Below are 24,776 nucleotides of genomic sequence, written 5' to 3'. Positions count from 1 at the left end.
GTCATGCCATGTTGTAGCATCACTCATATTTTAATTATGTTGACAGACGAACTGGTTGCCAAGAATTTTCTCATTTCTGTAACAGTTTTTGTTGAAACTGGCTGCACATTTACAAAACATACATCTCTGCAGTCCTCTGAATCCACAAACTTTAAAAAAATAATCTGTTTTATGGAGTTTCAAGTGCCTCTGATCATTGCTACTCGCTGCCAATGGGTTTCAGTTGAGTCACACTGCCAGATATTGCCTCATAGAGTTGGCTGTTTAGACCTGTTTTGATGATATATTTGACTACATTATCATGTGAGCCTGTCTCCTAGGCCCCATCCAACTTCAAACAATGTATTATGGGGTTTTCCTTTTTATGGCAGGAACAAGGAAAGGCAATGTACTGGATAAAAGGTCCCAGTACCATATGAATAAACCTTATAATACATATACAGCTCAGATGAAATGCAAAGAGCACTAAATTGAGCTATAAAAATCTGGGATAAAAATACTGTCTTGCATTGTGGGTTATAACCCGATTCACATGATCATTTAGATTGGAGCACGGCAAGTGCTGGCTATAGAATCTGTTCATATTGCAATAAATGCCCTGTGGGCATTTATGCCTACTCCTTGTGCGTCAGGCACTTTCATATTACAGGCAGAGCTGCAGATGCTTGTGTGTTTCCTCTTCCGTTATATGCGTCATGCTGATATAAGTTTGGGACGTTTCGTCATGCATGCAGGAGTGACCCCATGCAAACAAGGATTCACTTTGCCTCTGCACTTGCACTGTATTATAGGCCGGGGTGTAGAGGCAAGGAGGTTTTCAATAGTCACCTAGACTATGTGCCACATCGAGGCAGAGCACAGTCAGTGTTCCCCTATGTGAAAGTTTGGGTTATCACTTGAGGGGAAGGAGCTCCACTCAAGAAATAAACACAACCCCTGGTCAGGGTAAATCACAAAAGTCACTAAACTAACCTTTGCTTAACCCTCTGGTAGCCTGGCACAAAAGCAGTCAGGCTTATTTTCAAGACAATGTGTAAAGTATTTATGCAGCACAGAAACAGTAATAAAGTGAAAACGCAGCACAGCAAATGCCAAACCAATTTATAAAAATAGAGTACATTTTACTAAATAAAATGACACCATTATGACAAAAATCCAATCAGTAAATCTGGAGATATTCATTTTTAAAGTTTCAAGTGAAAATAACACCAAAAAGCACAAAGTGCCACTCGGGATCAAGTGGTCATGCTAGACTCGGGAAACTCACAAGTTCAGGTTGACAGCGATCTAGCACAGGTCGGGTACAGGGACCAGGTTAGTCCTGCTGAAGAGTTACCTTCTCCAAGTCTGAGAGAAAAGTTCCATTCTCGGCTGAGAGAAGGAGATGCTGGTGATGCGAGCAGCAGGTCTGACGTTACGGGCAGTCGCTGGTGTAGTGCGAAGAGCCAGTTTTCGCTGAAGATTCAAGTTGGCAGTTGATGTGGGCTGTTGCTACAAACAGCAGGTTGCAGTGGAGCTTTACATTGGTGGCCAACGCAAACGGTCACTGTCAGTGTGTAGAGCGGGGCCTGCTGAAGCTTCACATTGAGGGTCATCGTGGGTGGTCCTCACCACAAAGAGGTCACTTTGTGGTTGCGAGGAGCCTAAAACCGCTGTTTCTTCACCTTTGCTTCAAGAGGAATTCACACTGATGCCAGCCAGGGGTCCAGGACCTAGGTGGCATCTCTAAGGGATCAGGGCTCACTCCAGCAGAGGTCAGCAGCTCAAACAGTCCAGGCAGGCCCAGTTTACACTGGCCAGCTGGGCAATTGCATGGAGGCCTTTGGAAGCTTGTTGTGTCCCTATAGTTCATACAGGAGGTCAGCCAGCTGACCCTTGAAGTCACTCCAGAGAGCATGAATTCAAGGCAAGCAGGTAAATCTTCCTTCTTGAGACAGTAGGACAGTTCTCCTTCTGAATCTTCCACAGATCCAGGAGTGTCCTGAATAGAGGTTCTATAAGTCTTATTGTGGAGTAATTCACTGACTGATCCCCAAAATTGTCTCTTGTCAGTTTTTCCCTTTCTCCTAGGTTTGGCTACAAACTGTTTAGGGTGAAAAGGCAAGGACAGGCCTGGTGTCAGGGTCCTTTCTGTGAGCTGATGGCAGGAACCTTTGAAGTATAATTAGGGCAGGTCACTGCTCCTCCCCAGTCATCCTGTCAGGAAAATCCTCTCCCTCCATACCTCGGCCTCTTTATTCCCATGTCTGGAATGAATACACAAAACGCCACAGGAGATCTGTTAGACCTGTCAGCCTTAGGGTTGGATGTCCCCTAAACATTTTGCCTTTCCCCTCCATTTTAGTAGAAATTTGTTTTTGTTGGCCTTAGGAGTTTACAACTGCTAACCAGTGCTAAAGTGCTTGTGCTCACTTGATAAACATGGTAAAATTGACTTACACCTCATTGGCATATTTAATTTATTTATAAGTCCCTAGTGAATTGGTAACCCATATATCTAGGGCCTGTAAATGAAATGCTACTAGTAGACCTTCAGCACTTACTGTGCCTTACACTTAAGAAACCCCTAAAACATGTCCAAGGCCTGCCACTATAGTTTGACTTGACAATATAGTCTCCTTGCCAAGCCTTAAATTCACCTTTTATGGCATATATGTCAGCCCTAAGGTGGGCTATAGGTAGCCAATAGAGCAGGGTGCATTATAAGTACAATGTTGGACATGTACGTTTAAGCTTTACAGGCCCTGGTAGTGAAAAAAACTCCTAACTTTGTTTTTCACTACTGTTCCATTGTTCCAAAAGATAACTTTGGGTTGCCTTATTATATTTAATAAGCGCTACATTTTGATTGGGAACAGATAAGCATTTCATGTGTGGTATCTATGAAATTGAAATTAATAATTCTCTTTACTGGTGTTACTTTTAGAAAGTTGGCAAAATCCTGCCATTTGGTGTCTGCAGCCTGTCCTAGGTCACATGGCAGGGTGTATTTAGTAGTTGGACTTTCTGAATTCCTCCCAGTCACACAATAGAGGGATTAGGGTTGCCTGAATGGGCCATCTGGCTATGCATCCTCAGAGGCCTGCCCAAGTGACTGAGCCCTGCTTTATCATTCGATTCCAGGACTACCAGAGTGACTTCAAGAGCTTCTTTTCTCCCCTTTTCTGAGAGCCACAGGAACATTAAAAGGCTCCCACCATCTAGAACCTGCACCTGGAGTCAGTTCTGGACCCTTGGTAGTGGTGCTAAAGGTGCCCAGATAACCAAAATCCAAAACTTGAAACTTTTTGGCTAACATCTGCTCTGCGAATCAAGAGAAAGCTGGTACCAAAATGTTGGTCTATCCACCTAAGGAACGCCACTGGTTGGCCTGACTTTGTGGTTGCTCCCACCATGTTCTTGTCCCCAGCAGCAAATCCTATTCAGAGGCTACTCTGCGAAGGGGTATTGGCCTCCTGGAACTCTCATCGGCTACAGCCTCCAGCTTTGTCTTGCTGAAGATTTTCAACTTCAAAAGAGGAGACTCAGGCCTATATTTCTGGGCTTTGTGGCACAGAGCAGCACAGCAAGTTAGCTTGCTGTGCTGCCCTCCATTACAGGGAAAGGGCAGAAATGTGCGGTGTTTAAAATATTACCACACATTCCTGCCCTTTCCCCTGCGCTGGTACCGTTCAGGCAGCCTAGCGCCAACACAGGCACCCTTGCACTGTGTTACAAGGGTGCATGCGTTGAATGCAGGATTGTTTTTGTGGAGGAAGGAGCATCTTCCTGCACAAAAACTGTCCTGAGAGGCTTTTTTCTCTTTGCATGTGTGCTGCAGAGTGCAACACACATAGAAAGAGAAAAAAACAAGGAGCTATTACTCCTCTATATGCTTCTACTGGTAAGACATATCTTTTTGGCACATTCCCAAGTTACAAGTTCTTGTAAATCTGGGAAAGCATCAAAATCCATGGATGTTGCGTGGGAACACCCACCCAACACCCATGGAAGCACCCCCCTGCACAGAGTAATATAACACAGTGATTTGTGCTGCGTTACATTACTTGATATTTATTAAGCCAGAGTAGCCATCCAAGGTGGCCTTGCATGACTTCATAAATTTCACTTAAGGTTTGCGATGCTCCTGCACCACATTGTGCGGTGCAAGAGCGTCGCAAACCAGGTCATAAATATGGCCCTCAGTTTGAACAAGGAAATCTTCACCACAGCTTCATCCAGCGGCTCCTTGGCAGCGATTCTCCCTACTCTGTAACCATCTGCAGCCTTTCTCTGCTGAACTTCAACCTCTCAGAACATATTCTCCAAGATTTCTTCTAAGTCAAAATGTAGACGCTGACTGCGCCCAATCCATTTCTTATGTCTGACCGGTGCTCCATAGCAGTCTGCTATATTTTTTTACTTTGATCCAGCCTTCCGCAACTAGATGTGGGCAGTTGGCACTTTGAACTTTTAGGTGCTAGTTTTTACTAAAAACCTCAAAAATTCTTACTCAGGTTCTACTGATTAGATTTTTGTCATTTTAGTGTCAACTATTATATTAGCTTGCACTTTATTTTTCTTAAGTGGTGTGGGAATATTCTTGTGTTGTTTTTCACATTATTGCTGTTAGTGTACTGCATAATTTCTTTACAAAGTGCTTCTAAGTTAAGCCTGGTTGGTTTTGTGCCAAGCTACCAGAGAGTTAAGCACAGGTTAATTTAGCGCATTTGTAGTTCACCCTGACGGAGATTATGGCTGTTACTAGTTACGGCCCCTTCAACCAACAACCCAATTGCTCACAAGAGCCATTCCCAGTGACTTTATCCAGGACACAGGCAGAAATGCACATTTCGTTTAGGCAGAAAAATGCAGACTTTCTCAGAATAGTAATCTAAAATTTGACATTTCTCTATCTGTTCCCAATCTGAAGTTAGTCCTTATTAAGTGTACTAAGGTAACCCATTGTTAGTCTATGGTAGACATAACAGTAAAAAATTACTTTAGGAATTTTTCAATGTCAGGAATGTAAAACCTTAAACACACGTCTTACTTTTTAAATGCCATGTGCCCTGCCCTCTAAACTTATCGGGACATGAAAAGAAACATGTAAAAGATTTTGACTGGGCGCTATAAACACCATAACATTGTCATTCATTAATGCCTATTTTAGGGGAGTTCCTCATTAAACAATTAATACAACATCCTTAAAATACATATGTAATAAATTAAAGGAAAAATATACAAGATGCCCCTATGATTTCCATTGAATACAGACAAATCATTATTCATTACATCAAGTTAACAACTTGCTCGCTAATTGCCAAGTAGCATGTAAAAACTAGCCACACTAAAAACAATTGAACTTCTTGTATAAGATTTCATTATCCTTAAAGCCTGTTTATATTGTAAAACGCATAAGAGGCGGCATATCAGTATCATCCACATTTTTCATTGATCCACATAAACTGGATAAAAGATCAAATATTGAGCCTCCATTTCCTTTTACGCTTAGCATGCTGGGCAACTCGTACAGTTTAAAATTGCTCATAAATCCATACCTACATTTTATGTACAAGTGGTTGGATGAATATGGAATAATGTAATCTAAAAAGGGCTCAAAAGTGTGAACATTTTTTATATCTAAAAGATGATCAGTTATGCCTTCAACTGTTACAGAGCGGTACCATGACTCCATGGCATAGATAGAAAAACATGCTGTAAGAAGATTACCTGCTTCCCTAGTAATGGAACTTGGTATGGCCCACATCTCGTAGAGTCCCAGTGTCATCAACCAGCATTGCACATATTTAAGCTACAATGTGGAACAGTCGTGATCCAGGGCTAAAAGTTCTTGTAAACACGATACGTTAGGAGCCAATTCCTTGGTATACCAAATCCTACACCAGTATGGAGAGGTCTAAGTTTAGTTACATCTGTTATACCTTTATTGCTTATGTTGATATGCAATAGTAATGCAAGGGCACTCTGTGGCAAATTAAAATTGATTCTAACTGTGCCACAAAATTGTTCTCTTACATATCATACTATACACGTGATCGAATTTCCCAACATTACACATTGCATTATGCCATATGAGCACACACTGTATGGTGCCATTATATTGCGGTCTAAATATTGTCTTTCAAGACTATAGTGTGTAAATGATGTTTACAAAATATCTTCCCAGTGGAGTAACTAAGTATGAGGAGATATATAATATACAAAACAATACTATAACACCATATTTATGCCAGACAACATTTATGTTGCTGATATTCTGACATGCAACCAGCAATCACATCCTAAAATGATATAAACCATGTAGTAATCTCCATTATCAGAAGTAAGAGGAATTTATTTTCCCTAAAATAGGCCATGAAGTTGTAGTTGAGCAACATCACCCTATAAACATCAAACTATCATGTGGGTCAGCAGTGAACTCTTCTCTCTCTGCTTGAAGAGGGCATTGGTGTGGTCTACTACTACCCAAGTCTAATATCCCAGATATGCATTCTAGCCAGTTGCTTCTTATGTTGTGGTGAGCAATCTACTCTCTGAGATAGGTAGAGACAAAGAAGAGCTCTCTGGCAACTCCTACATCTATCCCCCTCAAAGGAAACACATGGGACAACCCACTTAAAGGACAGAAAACTGTGCCAAAGCTATGTAATAGTATGGAATAAAAAATTTGAATTATTCAATGCTTCCCATGCCTATCGCTTATGAAAATTTTGTTTGTCTCCTTTCCTGTAACTAGACTGTAGTACGAGCTTTGGAGCCATAACCTTGTAGTTAAGTCTTTTTCTTAAAGCTCTGCAGCTGGTTTATGCCTTAGAAGTTCACTCACATAATGGCGTCAGTCACAGAACTCTGGCAACAATCCAGATTGCTAGCTTTAGGAAAGCAAGTTCACCGCTATATATATACAGAATACCCAAAACTCTTCACTCTCACAGTGTTAGAACTAACTATGTGAATGCATTTAATGTAGCATAGCATAACATGACGCCTAATGGAGATGATAGTTCAGCACTGGGGGTGGTCAACGGGGTACATATTTGTGCTCAGCAAAGCATCTGACAGAATCCACCGACTTCCTTTGAAAGGTGTTTATGCATTTGAGAATAACTTTCCTTTATGTTTTGCACTGTACTTGACAAGCTTCACATTACTTTGAGAATATGTTCACCTTTTAATCTTTACTGGTGTTTCATAGATAAATATAACATCCGTAATGAGATGGATTTTCTTTCTGTGGAGTATGTGATCTGATAAGGTTTAGTAGCTTTTACTTCTAGAGGAGTAAGTTGGGGTCCTGTGACAGTAAAACACATTATGAAATCCTTATTTACTTCCAGATAACAATGAATGCACTTCTGAATCTCAACTGTGCGGCTCTAAAGGCGTTTGTCAAAACACCCCTGGGAGCTTTGCTTGCGATTGTCAGCGTGGCTTCTCCCTCGATCAAAGTGGTTCCAGTTGTGAAGGTAAACTATTCAGTGAAACACACTGGGATGATTCACATGTGTGTGTTTTTGTAAAATATAAGGACCTGATTTAGACCTTGGCGGATACGTTTCTCCATTACAATGGGGACGGATATCCCGCCCACAGAAATCTAGACCCATTATAGCCTGTAGGATTTAGATTTCAGCAGATGGGATCTGTCAGCATTGTGACGAAGTAACACATCCGCAGAGTTCCAAATCAGGTCTCTAGTTATTTGTGCAAATTATTTGATTTACAGCGGAAAGGAGAAAAATGACCTTGCATTCTTAGATATTGAAACTCATGCACAATATTACTACAGAATGATTATGGACGAGTTAAAGGATTTAAAACTCAGGATTAAAATTTACTACACAAGTAGATTCTATTCAAGGGGTGAGGAGTGAGTGTTCCAAGGTGTGGTCTGCTTGAAAAAATTAGGAACCTCAGCACATGAGTTTGTGGCTATTCTCAAACTCCTCTTCAACCACTTCTTACCCTGGAAAATGTTGGACTTTTACTCTTGACAAGGGAATGAGTCAAATTCTTTCTGCATTACACCTCAAATTTGTATTTTTTTAAATGAAGAGTTTTAGATAGTGCTGGCAAAACCTGAATCAATTCACTTTACAGATGATAAAATCATTTTTACAGAACATTAATCACAAAACACAATATCCTGGAAGTCATATCAAAATAAGTCTTGGAAAGTGAGCAAATATAAAGTAACTTTAACAAGGAGAAGAGTCCAGTTGTGAGTTAGAAGTCGAGGTCCGAAGGATTGAGGTGTTGATTGAGAAAAAGCTCCTGTAAGTGTCTTTTGAAGCTCAAGGAGGGGTTCTTCCTGATGTGAACTGGGTGGGAGTTCCAGATTTTAGGGACATTTCCCAAGAAGAAGTGCATAAGGGTTTTTGTTTCTTTTTTTTGGGTGGGATGAGAAACAGAGTGTTGGTGCTTCTTAGATTTCTTGACAGTCTTTGAGAGTTTGGCCACTAGGTCGGCTGGTTTCCAGGTGTGAGTAAGGCAGGCCATTTTTAAGCAGCAGCGGGCTTTGATTGGGAGCCTCTTAAGGTTGTAAAAGGATGGTGAGATATGATCACACATTTTACTTCAGTGACCATCCTTGCTGCTGCATTGAGTATGGCTCTCAAGGAAGCTAGGTGCGATTTTGTGGTGCCAGTGAGGGTGGTGTTCCTGTAGTCTAGCCTCAATAGTACCATTACTTGCATGGCGGTTTTTAAGTCATTTGGGAAGAGGAAGAGCTTGTTTTGTAGTTGGATTGGAGCAATATTTCCATTTTGTCCTGGCTGAGTTTTAAGTAGTTTTGCAAGAACCAGTTTTGAACTTTTATGAGAGTGGTGTTTAGCAATTGTAAGTCCTCTAGTGTGTATACTTCTAAGTAAAGCTGGGTGTCATCAGCATAGAGGTGGTATAGGATGCTTGCTTGTTTGAGTATGGTGGAGAGGTGTTCCATGTATATATTGAAAAGTGTAGGTGAGAGGACTGAGCCTTGTGGAACATCCTTTGTTATGGTGACAGTGTCTGAAGTCACGTTATTTATTTTTATTTGTTGGGAGTGGTTATGTCAATAAGAGGCGATCCATTTCAGAACCAGACCATCTGGTCCTATCTGTTTTTGTATGGATTCTAGCAGCAGCTTGTGATCGACAGAGAAAGGCAGAAAAAAGAGCAATACAAAGAGAGGAGAAAGGGCTTAAAACAAACCTTCAGGTGGACCTTGAGGTGGAATCAAAACTAAGACACCTATCCATTTGGCAACCCTAGCATTTGATGGTCCTGATGGTGAGCTGCTAAGGAAAACTTTGGGTTGCTGCATTTATGTTTTTCACAAATGCACAAATTCAACACTGTGCCATGCTCAATTGTACCAGGGCACATATCAATGCACATTCATACCCCAGAATTCAGAAAACTTTACCTGCACCACAGCAGGGAAGCTGTGACACTGCAGCCTTCTAGGCATCCAGGTGTTTTATATAAAATGTGTACAATTTACAACTTTTTTTGTGATTTAGTGGAATAGTCATTTAGTACAGATGCTGGTTCTGCTTTCAGCAGTTAATTCTGTGCAGAAATAATTTTTCATTGGATATCAGTAAATCTAAAATGGAGATATTTCCACTGACTATTTGCATTGCAGAAAAACCCACATCTGACTATTTAGGTTAGGGAATTACATGTTGATGTACTATAAAGTGGCACGGGTATGCCCAGGTATAGGTCCCATGCTCATTGTGCTGCTGGAACCAAGCTACACTTGACTAATGAGCCACAATCAGGGTGAAAACAATCTTGGGTTGATTGTGTTATTGTTCAGGGCCTGGCCTGGCAGTGTGGCCTGGACTGTTCCTATTGGAGCAGGGTCAGGAGTGATTTGCATATGCAGGGCCCAAATGGAATTGGCTGGTTGGGCAAAAGAACAATAGGTTGGAGTGCTACCCCAAGCTGTTGCCGCACTTAATTACTTTTCATTACTTGCGTCTTGATTGGGTATTTTAGGCTGATAGGTGTTCTCTTCAGAATGCAACATCTCAGCAGCATTATCAACCCTAAATTATATAACAAGCATAAACTGTGTCTTTATTGTAGATGTTGATGAATGTGATGGACAGCATCGTTGCCAGCATGGTTGCCAGAATATCATTGGTGGATACAGGTGTGGCTGCCCACAAGGATATCTTCAGCACTACCAATGGAATCAGTGTGTCGGCAAGTTCAAATTTATTACTAATACTAAACTGATATGTGATTTTATACATTGCTGCACTGGGCTTTCAAGCTAATCCTCAAACAACCCAAATCCAACAGATGTTCAAAAGAAAACCTGGTTCTATATAAATCAATAATATAAATAGCATGTAGGAATTGCATTGTATTACTTGCTACTTGTGATTATAGAGATCTCAAAACCATACATTTCTTTGCAAAATGTTAGACTTTCATAATGATTTTGTTTTATACCAGAATGCGATGCAAAGTAACTTCCCTAATGCGAATGCACATTTGTAGGAACATTTACATGTCTGAGTAATTACTGTATTACTTTTTGTAATATCAATCAATACATTTTAATAAAATCACAAAGGGATAGCCAGTGAACCTCTTCCAAAGAGTCTCTAATGAGACTTTCAAACTTAGCGTTGATTTGGCAAGTGACATGCTTTTTCACACTTGGAGGTTATTGTCTATAATTCACATATATTGTAATATGCACAACACATCTCTGAATACCTGCAAAGTAGATCCAGTATTACATCCTTAGAAGATCAGTAAGTTGAATTCCATGAAAGTAGGTAATGATAACATATTTTAACTACTATGCTTATAACCAGCAGAAGTACACTATTAAGAGCTGTATGCAAAACAAATTAAAAATATTATTTCTATAACCATTTTCTTCCACCTAATGAAATGATCATCTTCCTTTAAAGGATAGCTGGACCATGCTTTGAATTATAAAACACAAACTGATATAGGCTGCATGCATGTTGAACACTGATTTATTTGCATCAGTTCTTAACTCTAACAGCTCATAGAGTCCCACATGTTGCTTTTGCAACTTACAGCCAACAAAATGTAAATCTCAGTCCCATGGCTCTCTTCACTTTATCTGTTGAAGTTGAAAAACTGTAATAACATATGTAGCACTATGTGCCTTATGAATGACAGTACCCTAAAATGAAACCTCTTCGTTAGTAACTTTTCAGCTCTTGCAAAAAATAAAAAATGAGCCTTTTGTGACCCTTTCTCAAAAAAGATTGTGGAGATTGCATTGTATGGGCCACAGCTGTGATTAGGCATGGAGCTCCTAATGTTACATTGAGAAATTATATTCTTATTTAAGCATACCAACACCCCCTAAGATACTGTTGTCTGTAGGCACCTTGGCACCTAGCCTGGCACTTGCCTGTGGCCTCTAGTTTCTTCCAGGCTGATCCAGTTGCTGCTGTTTGACCAAGTGGCACCACCGCTACCCGGGTTTTCCCACCTGGGTTTTCCAGCACATTGTTCTTCCCGCCAGCAGAAACCCCGCCACCCCAGGACCTACTTAATGGAGACCACAGTGCAACCACACTAGCAGGCACATAGGCGTCTAGCCTGCCACTTGCCTCTGGCCTCCAGTTCCTGCTTGTTACAGCCTGATCCAGTTGCTGCTGTTTGAGCAAGTGGCACCGACACTGCCCAGAATTTCCCATCTGGGTTTTCCCACTCACTCTTCTTCCCACTAACAGAAGCCCTGCCTACCCCAGGAACTACTAAATGCAGGCTGCAGCGTGACTGCACTAGTAAGCACCTGGGCATCTAGGCTGTCACTTGCCTGTGGCCTCCAGTTCCTACTTATTCTGGGCACCATTTAACCAAGTGACACCACTGTTGCCCAGGTTTTGACTTCTGGGTTGTACTGCTCATTGTTCTTCCTGCAAACATAAGCCCCACCCCCCCAGGACCTACCTAGTACAGCCTGCAGTGTGACCGTGCAGTGTATGCATGACCAGCTAGAGCACCAAAGGCAAACCCACCTGTGCCCGTCTGCGCATGGACCACACCATGTGCCAGGAACCCTAGCCCCATAACCATGCAATGTAACAACACAATCCCAGATGCAGCCGTCACCAAAGCCAACAAATGCTGCCACTAGTCCTCCATGACCTCAACAACACACCCCGGCAAACACACTGCTGCAGTGCATCCCCAGGCACTACAGTAGGACCTTTCTCCTGCACTCATTGCGATTTCACCTGTGACATATCAGACACTAACATCACTACCACCAAACAACCGACGCACGCCGCCACCACCACCACCCCTACACCAACTGACCACCATGGTCCTCAACGTCCAGTCCCTCAGAAAACACTCCACTGAAATCTGGGACCTCATCAACAGCAAAACACCGACCTTCCCTTTCTGACCGAAACATGGCTCAACCCAGCCTTTAACCTGGCCATCCTGCCCACCTTCAAAATCATACAATAAGACTGAACTCACAAACCAGGCAGAGGACTCACAATCATCCACAAAAACACGATTGACTTTGCAACCTTCACATACTCAGACACCAACCTCATGGAACACCTCCACTTCAACATACAAATGGACTATATACGCCACCCTGAAGGGAGCCCTCAGCTACCATCCCCCAGAGCCCCAAACAGAATTCTTCAACCACATTGCAGACTTCTTTGCTCCCCTGTCCATCTGATCAACCAACTGCATCCCCCTTGGGGGCCTCAATTTCCACCTGGAAGACACCCCAGATCCCAACTCCACAGCACTCCTCGGCAGCCTCAGCAGCCTCGGACTCAGCAAGGTTATCCAAGGACCTACCCATCCAGCAGGCCACTCCCTCAACCCTTTTTTCTCCTCAACAACAGGATCATCACCACCCACATGAACCTCACTCACAAGGTCTGATTACTACATCATTCATTTCAAGCTACCCGCTCACCAAGCCACCCCACCAGAAAAACCCAAAGCACCATCAACACACTGGGGCAAAATGTCCAAAGAAAACTGGACCAAGACCTTACATGGACACCCATCCAGCCATACCGGAAACCTCGATGTCAACGCCAAGCTCTTCAATAAATGGCTCACTGACTGCACCAACCACACTGCTTCCACCAGAAACAAGACCTCCCAAAACGGCAAATGACCCATCTAGTACATGAACAACCTCAGTGAGTTGAGGTGCCACTGCAAACACCTTGACAGACAATGGAGACTTGAAAAAACACCACTGCAAGATCTACATCCATCTCAACCTCTACCACCAACAACTATGAGTTTCAATGAAAAAATAACTAACTCTCAGATTCAAAGTCAGCCCGATAGCGCTAATGAACTCTTCACCATTGTCAAGGAGTTCTCCAATAAGGTAGCTGCCAATAGCAATATCATCTCATCTCAAGCACTTTGCAATGGCCTCTTATACTTCTTCAAACAGAAGATTTCCAAGATCTACAACACATTTGGGACACAGCATGCTGATACGAACTCCAAGCAGGACATCTCCCTCATCGCCACACAGCAGCTAGGCAACTGGGAGCGCCTCCTGAATGAAGACACTACTGCCCTGATGAATACTATCCACTCAGGAGCCTGCTTAGACCCATATCCCTGCTTTATATACAACCTTGGAAGAACCATTGTCACCCCTGTGCTCACAGCTATTATTAACACCTCCATAACCACTGCCACATTTCCGTCTTGCTGGAAGAACGCAGAAGTCAACACTCTATTGAAGAAACCAACAGCAACACCCTCAGTACCGATACACACATCTCGCTCCAGCCTTTTCCAGCTAAAGTCATGGAGGAAGCCATCCATACTTAACTCACAGACCACCTAGAAATCCATCAGCTCCTAGACAGCTCTCAATCTGTCTTTCACACCAACCACAGCACAGAAGCAGCCCTCATTGTGGTCACCAATGACATCAAAAGCATCCCTGGCAAAGGAGAAATGGCCCACTCATTCTCCTCGACCTCACCGTAGATTTCAATACATTCTCCCACAAGGCACTCATCAGAAAGCTTCAGCACTTGAATGTCTGTGGACCGCCACCTCAAGTGGAAATCCTCCTTTCTCGCAGACAGAATTCAATGAGTTAGACTACCCCTCTACACCTCAGAACCCAAGAAACACATCTGCAGAGTTCTCAAGGATCGTCCCTCAGCGCAACACTCTTCAATGTCTACATGGCGCCCCTCGCAGAAATTGTCAGAGCCCTTGGCATTAACATAGTATCCTATGCCAATGACACACAGCTCATGCTCCACCTTACTGACTCAACCAGCACCACCAAAGCAAACTTTGCCAACTGCATGAGGAACATCACTGCTTGGATGAAAAAAAACTGCTACAACACAGACAAAACTGAAGTCCTTATCTTCAGTAACAACCACTTCCCCTGGAATGCCTCTTGGTGGCCCACTGAACTTGGCCCCTCACCCGCCCCTACGGACAGATCAATGCTGTTGCCTCACCATGCTTCCACATCCTGCAAATGCTAATCAAGATTTTCAAATAGATTCTACTTAACACTAGACAAACAGTCACCTAGGTTATTTTCACAAATAGACTTGACTATGGAAACACCCTATACTTCCAGAATCCCAGCCCATGTTCTACACTGGCTTTAAACCACCCAGAATGCAATCTGACTCATCCTGAACATCCTGCAAAAGAAACCACATCTCTCCACACCATAACAATCTCTACTCACTCGATCCAGGAAAGATGTAAGTTCAAACTACTCACTCATGCCTACAAAGCGTTACACAACACCGATCCGGCATACCTTAACCACCGCCTCAACTTCAACTAACCGACCAGACACCTCCGATCTGTGTCCCAGGCAAGATCACACCTCCCTTGCATTAAGAAGAGCAGAAGCAGAGGACACTCCTTCTCATTCCTTGCAGCCAAGACCTGTAACGACCTCTAGCAACACCTCAGAACTTTCCCCTCCCTGATAGATTTCTGAAGGAATCTCAAGACGTGGCTCTTCTTGATGAAACGGGCATGGTCTCCTCCTCCCCCCATAGGCCTGCCTTATTCAGCACCTTGATACCCTCACAGGTGACTTGCCTGGCTCTACAAAACCACATAACATAACATAGCATAACGTGACGTAACATAACATAACATAACATTGTGTTTAGTATAGTAAAGTGGCAGGTCCTGAAATGTTGGTGGAGTCTACAGGACGTGTGCAGTAGGATGAGTATCATTGAGCTAGGAGAGGAGAAAGACCTGCTTCAAGTAGTATTTCATTAAATGACAAAAGTGCAACAGAAAACACAAAGTAAAAAGTATTATTAGGATTTTTATTCATCCAAAACACCTTCTAGATAGATATCTAGCACTACAGTCTGAAAAATGTCTCTGTTGCAGTACTTTAGTTATGTTTTTGCAATATAACTTTCTGATATCAGTTAGTGCAAAATTCATTTAAAACACAAGTGAAAACTCTAATTAACTGTATACCCATTCTTTTGTTGTCTTATATAAAAAAATGACAACTAAACCTGATCCCATCCTTCAAACTGACTGTGTAACAGAGGATAGCACTTTCTATATACACCCAGGATGGAAGATGGAGGAGATGGATTTTTCATCTAATAACAATGACCGCCATGTGTATGGTTTCTGCTACGTACTATAATAAACTATTCATATATTGTTTGAAATCTATACTAAATAATACTAACTGTGCTCCAGAATGTATATTCTATTTTCCAATTTTTTTAAAGAACTAAATCTGAAATTCCCTCAACATACACCAAGGGACTACAGTTCACAAGGGTAGGCCTCATCTTCCTCCTAAAACATTTTAATGACTCAAATATGTGCATTTAAGTCTGGACAATAATAGATGGCATAATTTAGAAGTGAGCCAGCCATCAAAACCATTATAAATTAGTGGCCATTCCACTCGACCTTCTCTTTCATTCTCCATGACATTTAGAGGTTGGAAGAGGTCAGTTTTCCCAACAACAAAGCTGAGCATTCACTGGTGGACATGACATGGGAATGACCTCTCTCTTAGCAGTGCAGGGCAGGAAAATGCAGAATGGTCCCCCAAGTACTTGTAAAAGAATAGAATGTGAGGTACATTAACCATTTATTTCCTGAAGAAAAATCCCAGTTGTCATTTTTTTTAACAAGAAAGCTCCTACCGTGGAGATGGGAGCTGCCCATACAAAAAGCTTGGCAAACCAGCAAAAAATATTCAAATAAAAGCAGACCAGAGGGAAATTGTCCTCCGTTCATGGATCATAATTAATTTGTGGTAAAGTGCAATTCTACGTAATCTGTTGCGCTCCATTAACCTTTGCCAGGCTTGATTGTTTGTAGGAGCAAATTAAACTCCCTTTTTGGATTATCATTGTTTGGCATTTTGGGCATGTCTGTATTCATTATCTTAACAGCATGGCATGTTTCAGGAATTATTTTTTTCCATGCCATAAAAAAAGTTGTAAAATTATAAAGTTTTACTATGCTCTTTTCACCTGCTTTGAAGCTGTTTTACTCAAAGCATGAAATTAATGACGTTGTGAACATTCTTCATTTTTTTATGGTTGCTTCCAATGTTGTTATAAACCTTTATGCTGCCTTTTCATCTCACTAAAGCGAGTACTGGAAGTTAAGAACAAATAGCCTTAAAATTATGTTATATAGTAATTAGCACATTGATAAATACATATCCGTGAATGGACCTCCCCTGAGGTGGGGGAAGTTCTTGGGTGAAGTTCTTGGGTCTACATCAATATTTGGTAATTCTGTGGTTGTGTCTCATTTGAGCATGGCAGTTTTCTGTTACTCAAACATCCAGTAGTAGACGATAGCCTCTCAAATGGAGTCTCTTGGCTGAAGAGACATATCTCAATGTTAGTTTCATATGAAGTTATCTGCTGGATCAACTGTGCCTAAACTGATCTCAGGTTTTTTATGTGAGTGGTGTGGGATATGCTTTTCTAGCTTTTTCAAACCTCAACCTTAGAATACACTGTGCTTGGTGCTGAGAAGTGAAAGGGACATAAACTTTAGCGTGAGACTAAATAAGTCACTCTTATTGAAGTTGGTGCTGTTTATGGTGCCTTGGGGTTTCTATAATTTGAGATGGTATTCTTTGATAATTGTTAAATAAATAATACATTGAAGCTATAATTATAGATCTGTAAATTTCCAATATAGGGACAGCCTGGAGGAGGGAAGCAGCTATCACAGGGTGAACATCTCACTTTAGGCCAATGCAGACATTACCTCCTATTCTGAACTTTTAACCTATCAATCATTGACTTTAGGTGTGCTATTGAAGTATGGAAGACACAAGGTTTCAACACATAGAATGCATTAGGGTGTCACACAAAAGTCCAGGACTGGAAACAGTGTCCATAATGATCTGAAGGGAAGTGTTCACTCTAAACCAGCATATTATACTCAGGTTTAAGTACACCTCCATACTTTCAATATTTTCCTTGGGATGAAGGACATGTTTATTTTCAATGTGCTCCTTTAGGAACTGTGATAGAGATTTGTGTTGCATAGGTATAGAGTAGCACAAAGTTGCTGACACCCACCCAGAGCTGTGCACTGCTAGCAGGGCAGCAAATGGCCATTTTAACTACTCTAACTTACTTCATGCAAGCTTTGCAAGAAGCTTTTGAACAGAATTCAGATGACACACAATGCAGTCGCCTGTAACCATGTATCATCAGTCCGTAGTAACTTACTGGCTTGCATTCTCAGATCAAATTATATTTCAAACACTATTTATTTTATACTGAAACGTAGGTAAACTGACTCCCAGCCATATGACCACTAAAATTATTCATCAGGTGCCAGACCGGGATTTTTGAGTAATAATAAGCTCAAACCAATGGCTTTCAAATACAGGTATAACACAAAAGGAAACACATATTAGTGATGGAACCTCTTACTGTCAGACATCAAGCACTAAATCAGATTCCTGAGCTCCATGTAGAAACCCAGGATCATTTATTTTGATTAGACACTTATTTAGACCAGAGTCAAAAGCCCCTTCTAGGATGCTGTACGATATATAAATGCTCTGTCACTTACTCACTCACTTTTGCTGTTGCCACTTAAACTGTACAGAAGCATTATAACAAAAGTGTAACCCACCAGATATTGTTGCATTAGTGTCTAGTGTTTGAAAAGAGGGACTCAGAAATCTCTTCACACATCCAGATCCAATGACAGTGTGCAAACAGCCTTTACGATGCTCCCCTTTCAACCTGATCTGACAAGGATTTTATGTGGACCAGCTGCAGTAAATGAGAGTAATATGTATTTCATCTATATAGTTTCAATTAATGCATACCTGACATTTTCATTTTGACTTTGAGATAAAAAGTATGCATTTTAACTGGCCTTTTGTTGGAAATTGGGTTACTGGTTGAGGGGGATAAAACCCTACTCAAACAGCAGCCACACTTTCTTTTGCGGTAAAATCAACAGCAAACCCCAAATTAGCCCATGCTTAACCCTATGGTAACTTGGCACAAAAGCAGTCAGATGCAATCTGTAAAGTATTTATGAAGCACACAAATAGTAATGAAGTAAAAACATAACACAAACAAATCATACACCAATTTCGAAAAATGGAATATATTATTTGACACACAAATGACAACAATCCAATCAGTAGAGCGTGAGTTATGCTATTTTTAGCATTTTTAAAATTTCAGATAATAAAAGTGCCTAAAAGCTGAAAACACCACTTGTGTTTATCTGGTCAGGTGAGACTAGGTGAAAGTTGCAAGTTCAGGCCAACTGTGATGGAGCGCAGGCCGGATACAGGGACCAGGTTAGCAGATGGTCGTCAATGGATCGATGTCGATTCTGTAGCGTGAAGTGCAGATCTCACATTGCCAAGCATCGCTGGCAGTCGCTGTGGGCGAAAGTTAGGGTTCACCAGAATGTTGCAGCATGGGGGGCAAGATCTTGGTATGAACAGGCCTGTTCGCAGTCCTGAAGAGCCCAAAACTTCAGGATTTCTCCTTTTCATTCAGATGGAATTCACTGATGCCAAGCCAAGGGTTCAGGACCAGAGGGACACCTCTTGGGGTTTAGGAAATCCCTCCAGCACAGGCCAGCAGGACTCAGGCAGGTCCAGGACTCAGGCAGGTCCAGTTACAGGTCAGCTAGACAGTTGCAGGTGGTCTCTGGAGCTTGTTATGTCCCTGTAGATCAGAACAGGAGGTCAGTCAGCTGAACCTTGGAGTCACTTTAACCTGGAATGGTGCAGGTCCAGTCTTCCTTCTTAGCATGCAGTTCATCAGGCAACCAAGCAAAGAGTAGCAGGGCAGCAAAGTGGCAGTCCTTCTGCAGGAAAGCAGCACAACTGCCCTTCTTCTATAGTATCCACAGGCTCAGGAGTGTACTCAGGTATTGGGTCTGAGTGTCTATTATTTATATCTGGTGTCCACTTTGAAGTAGGAGAAGGTTCTGGAGGTTTCTACCCAGAGAAGTGTTCGGAATGTCCTACCTCCCTGCTCTGGCCCCACTTGTCTGGGTCACAAAAGACTCTTGTCACAACCCTTTCTGAGTGTGCTGGTAGAAACTTTGTAATGTGCAAGTGTGGTAGGTGAGAGCTCCATCTCTTTGTCTCACTGTCTGGGAGCAATACACAAAGACCATCTGTCAGCTACACCTAGTCATGTGACCTAGGTTACAAGCTGCAGGCACCAAATGGTTGGGACAAGAAAATGTCAACTTTCTAAAAGTGCCATTGTCAAAATTGTGACTTAAAATCTGAATTTCCCAGAGGGATTTACATGACAGTTCTTTAGACACCAAACACAATAATCATTCTTGCTCCATATTGAAATGTATCACTTAAATGTAGTAATTAAACCTGTGTTATCATATGGGAGAGGTAGGCTTGCAATAGTGAAAGACAAATGTAGGAGTTTTTCACTACCAGGACATATAAATGTTAAATGTACAATTCCAATGTTTTAAACACAGTGTGCACTGTTCTTTGGGCTGTTTAGGGCCTACCATAGGGTTGACTTATAGGTATTAAAAAGGAAGGTTTAGGCATGGCAAAAGGTTTACTTTGCTAGGTCAAAATGGTAGTTTAAAACTGCACATACAGGTGGCAAAGGCAACCTCTAGACATGCTTAAAAGGCTACTTAAGTGCTGCAGGCTCACCAGTAGCATTTAATTTACAGGTCCTTGGTACATGTAGTACCACTTTACTAGGGGCTTGCAAGTATGTTAAATGTGTCAATTGTGTGCAAGCCAATTTCACTATTTTCAAAGGAGAGAGCACCTGCACTGTAGCATAGAGTCAAGCCCTAAGGCCAACAAAATGAGATCATCAAGAAAAATGAAAGAGTAAGGCAAAAGGTTTGGAAGAAGACCACTTTTAGTCTGGCAGGTCTAACACTGTTTAATGGGCAGTATTGAATAGTAATTGCATTAAAATCTATTTTAATAAACATAATTGACTGGGTAAATTGCTATATCTTGATTCATAGCAAAGGTCAAAGAACCATAGAAAAAATGACCTAAAGTGAGAGGGTAAAATTTAGGCTTCAGTGCTCTTCAAAAATAATTCCTGTACTCATTAACACTTAAGAACAAGGACTACAGTTATGAGTCTAAAGTAGACTGCAGTGAAAAAAGTAACATTGTGATTTGTTATGAAAATACCAGTCGATGATTACAGGGACATTTAAACATTTAAAAGGAGATGGGATAGCCTAATAAAATGCTCTTCAGCACCTGTAATAACGTGTATGCCTTCAGCATTATTTAACACATTTTGCAGCCTTCACATTCCTTCAAATCCTTTCCTACATAATCGAAGTTTTAACATATGTGAAGCGAAAATCACTAGACATCATCTTCAGCCTGCTTCTCCCTGAAAACTTAAACAAGCCATCACTCTAGTTCCTTTTTCCAATACTTTGCGATCTGGTCATAATGGGAAAGCTTTCCAGGTTCACAATTACCACAACCAGGAGCTAACCACTAACTTTCTTCACATCCTCGACATTTTCTACTGTTACAATCAGTGTTAATGGAGACTCTATTGTTTGTGGGCAGTACTATTTAGGGATGTTTTCTGTAGTCTGGTATCACTTCATAAAGATACTACCTATCACTCAGAAGTTGGGTGGGCAAAGCCTTCTAAAATGTTTGTTATATTCCATGATCCCAATCATACGTGCAAAGGAGGACCTCAGTGTCAGGATCATATATCTAGGATAGCACGTTGTGGCCTTGTATCACTTTAAAAGATAGTTTAATGTGGTTGTTAGATAAAGGGGATGACATGAAAGATCCCTGTTGGACTCTGGATACATTTACTGCATTGGTAGAATGCTACATTTTCAGAATTTGATCTGCATCTCTGAAGAACCGGATAAGTAATCATAGGTAGGTCCACATTAGCTCCTGTTGCAGAAACATCAAGAAGGAGCAGAAGGAGTGAGACCGTTGGATTATATTATACAAAACAGTATAGAAAACAATTTTCAGTTATGAACCTACTAAAAATACAACAGGGAGCATGAATTGTAATTGGAGGCTTCTAATCAGCATTTACATTTGGAAATAGCTGTTGTTCAAGGCAGACAGGAGAAACAGTTTTTATTGGGGATGTCTAAAGTGTTGGCTATATTCAACAAAGTTGATTGCCTTCTCTTAAAACCTGTGACAGAAGCTTCAAGAAAGTACTGTATTTCTCTATTTCTTCCAAACAGATTTTACAAGTGTCTATCAATAGAACTGTGAGGACCCGAAAATTTTTAGAGATGTCTTATGGTCCATAGTGGCAACCCACACATGCCAACGTTTATCTGAGCATGATCAAGTTGGCATCTGCCAACTTGCTTTATTACGGTACCAATATTTTGTCACTGGTGTGGTCTTTTAGTGCTTGTGATTTTTATTTGACTGCGTAGTCACATGAGACACAATGGCTCCCTAGGTAGTTTAAGATCAACAGACAATTTAAAAATATTCAGACACATTACCTCTTGATGATATATTTGATTAAGTCTCTCTTCCATACTTTATAAGTGTATTGCAAGTCATTAGGAGTTCTGTGACCTTATGGTAGCATGAGGGCGAAGGTCGAGCTCCTTTCTAAGGTCACAGAAACATAACTCCCTTTACAATGGCTGTGGGAGTAATACTAGGATTCAGGAAAATGGCATACCTCTATTTGGCCATGCAATTAATTTTCTAGAAGTTGAATCATATCTGTTTGGGATCTACTTTATGCTTGATTCATAGATCAAAAGATACATTTTTCTATAAGATGTTGTTCAACTTTAGGAATAAGGTTACCCTTTCTATAGTGCCTGGCAGCTCAGGTAATATTCTCTATTAATTCTGTTTCTGTAGGTCACTTTTTTATTATCCAATATCGTAACATTATTTTTGAGTTATGTAGGAAAGTACCATCTTGCCTGGCATGTTACCCCCATTTTACTTGTATGTCAGTTTGTTTTTGCCTGTCTCACTGGGATCCTGCTAGCCAGGACCCCAGAGCTCATAGTTTGTGGCCTGAATGTATGTCCCTGTGTAGTGACTAACTGTGTCACTGAGGCTCTGCTAATCAGAACCTCAGTGCTTAGCTCTCTCTGCCTTTAAAATTGTCTCTATAGGCTAGTGACCATTTTCACCAATTCAAATTGGCACACTGGAACACCCTTATAATTCCCTAGTATATGGTACCAAGGTACCCAGGGTATTGGGGTTCCAGGAGATCCCTATGGGCTGCAGCATTTATTTTGCCACCCATAGGGAGCTCAGACAAATCTTACACAGGACTGCCACTGCAGCCTGAGTGAAATAACGTCCACGTTATTTCACAGCCATTTTACACTGCACTTAAGTAACTTATATGTCACCTATATCTCTAACCCTCACTTAGTGAAGGTTAGGTGCAAAGTTACTAAGTGTGAGTGCACCCTGGCACTAGCCAAGGTGCCCCCACATAGTTCAGGGCAATGTCCCCGGACTTTGTGAGTGCGGGGACACCATTACATGCGTACACTACATATAGGTCAATACCTATATGTGGCTTCACAATGGTAACTCCGAATATGGCCATGCAACATGTCTAATATCATGGAATTGTCCCCCCATGCCAAATCTGGTATTGGGGTGCCAATCCCATGCATCCCTGGGGCTCCAGCATGGACCCCAGGTTCTGCCAAACCAGCTCTCTGGGGTTTTCTCTGCAGCTACCGCTGCTGGCAACCCACAGACAGGCTTCTGCCCTCCTGGGGTCTGGGCAGCCCAGTCCCAGGAAGGCAGAACAAAGGGTTTCCTCTGAGAGAGTGTGTTACACCCTCTCCCTTTGGAAATAGGTGTTATGGGCCTGAGAGGAGTAGCCATTCCAGGCCTCTCGAAATGCTTTGAAGGCACAGATGGTGCCCTCCTTGCATAAACCAGTCTACACCAGTTCAGGGAACCCCCAGCCCCTGCTCTGGTGTGAAACTGGACAAAGGAAAAGAGAGAGTGACCACTCCCCTGTCCTTCACCACCCCAGGGGTGGTGCCCAGAGCTCCTCCAGTGTGTCCCAGACCTCTGCCATCTTGAATCCAGAGGTGTGAGGGCACAATGGAGGCTTCTGAGTGGCCAGTGCCAGCAGGTGACATCAGAGACCCCTCCTGATAGGTGCTTACCTGACTAGGTGGCAAATCCTCTTCTGGGGGCTATTTAGGGTCTCTCCTGTGGGCTTTTCACCAGATAACAAATGCAAGAGCTCAACAGAGTTCCTCTGTATCTCCCTCTTCGACTTCTGCCAAGGATCGACAGCTGACTGCTCCAGGACGCCTGCAAAAACTGCAACAAAGTAGCAAGAAGACTACCAGCGACATTGTAGCGCCTAATCCTGCCGGCTTTCTCGACTGTTTCCTAGTGGTGCATGCTCTGCGGGCTGTCTGCCTTCACCCTGCACTGGAAGCCAAGAAGAAATTTCCCGTGGGTCAACGGAACCTTACCACTGCTAACACAGGCACCAAACTTCAGCTTCACCAGTCCTCTGGGTCCTCTCTCCTCATGACGAACATGGTGCCTGGAACAGAGGTGCTGGATCCAAGTGACCCTGACAGTCCAGTGGTCCATCTGTCCAAATTTGGCAGAGGTAAGTCCTTGCCTCCCCTCTCCAGACAGTAATCCTCTATATTGCGTGAACTGCAGCTGCTAGGGCTTATGTGCACTTTTGCAAGGAATTCTTAATGCACAGCATAGCCCAGGTCCCCAGCATTCCGTCCTGCATTGCTCAACTTGCTGAGTTGACCACCGGCTTCATGGGACCCTTATTTGTACCCTTGAGATGACTGCTGTGCTCAGTTTTCTTGAACCCATGTTCAAGTACTTCTGCGGGCGCTGCCTTCTTGTGCATGGGCTCTCTGTGTTGCTGAGGGCCCCCTCTGTCTCCTCTTCCAAGTGGCGACCTCCTGGTCCTTACTGGGCCCAGGCAGCACCCTTTTTCTTCAACCGCAACCTTTGCAGCTAGCAAGGCTTGTTTGCAGTCTTTCTCCAAGGAAACAACTCTGCATCCTCCAGCAAGCCGTGGGACATCTTCTGTGTAAATGAGAAGTTCCTGGCATCTTCCGTTGTTGCAGAATCTTCAGCTTCTTCCACCCGGAGGCAGCCATTTTGCACCTTCACCCGGGGTTTAGTAGGCTCCTGCCCCCCTGGACACTTTCATGACTCTTGGACTTGGTCCCCTTCCTTTACAGGTCCTCAGGTCCAGGAATCCGTCTTCAGTGCTTTGCAGTCA

At 42.3% G+C, this 24,776-nt stretch overlaps 1 protein-coding gene across 1 annotated transcript in view; it reads left to right on the top strand.

Moving 5' to 3' along the window:
- Positions 1 to 24,776, top strand: part of FBN1 (fibrillin 1) — a 780,541-nt gene that overhangs the window by 700,038 nt on the left and 55,727 nt on the right. The window contains exons 61-62 of the mRNA XM_069222499.1: positions 7,341 to 7,469; positions 10,081 to 10,200. Of these exons, the coding sequence (XP_069078600.1) occupies positions 7,341 to 7,469; positions 10,081 to 10,200 (249 nt within the window). The remainder of the gene's footprint in view (positions 1 to 7,340; positions 7,470 to 10,080; positions 10,201 to 24,776) is intronic.

This window comes from Pleurodeles waltl, chromosome 3_1 (genome assembly GCF_031143425.1).
Source record: "Pleurodeles waltl isolate 20211129_DDA chromosome 3_1, aPleWal1.hap1.20221129, whole genome shotgun sequence".
Lineage (NCBI taxonomy): Eukaryota > Metazoa > Chordata > Amphibia > Caudata > Salamandridae > Pleurodeles > Pleurodeles waltl.
Note: the sequence above shows the minus strand (reverse complement) of the source record. Positions and strands in the feature narration are given on the sequence as shown.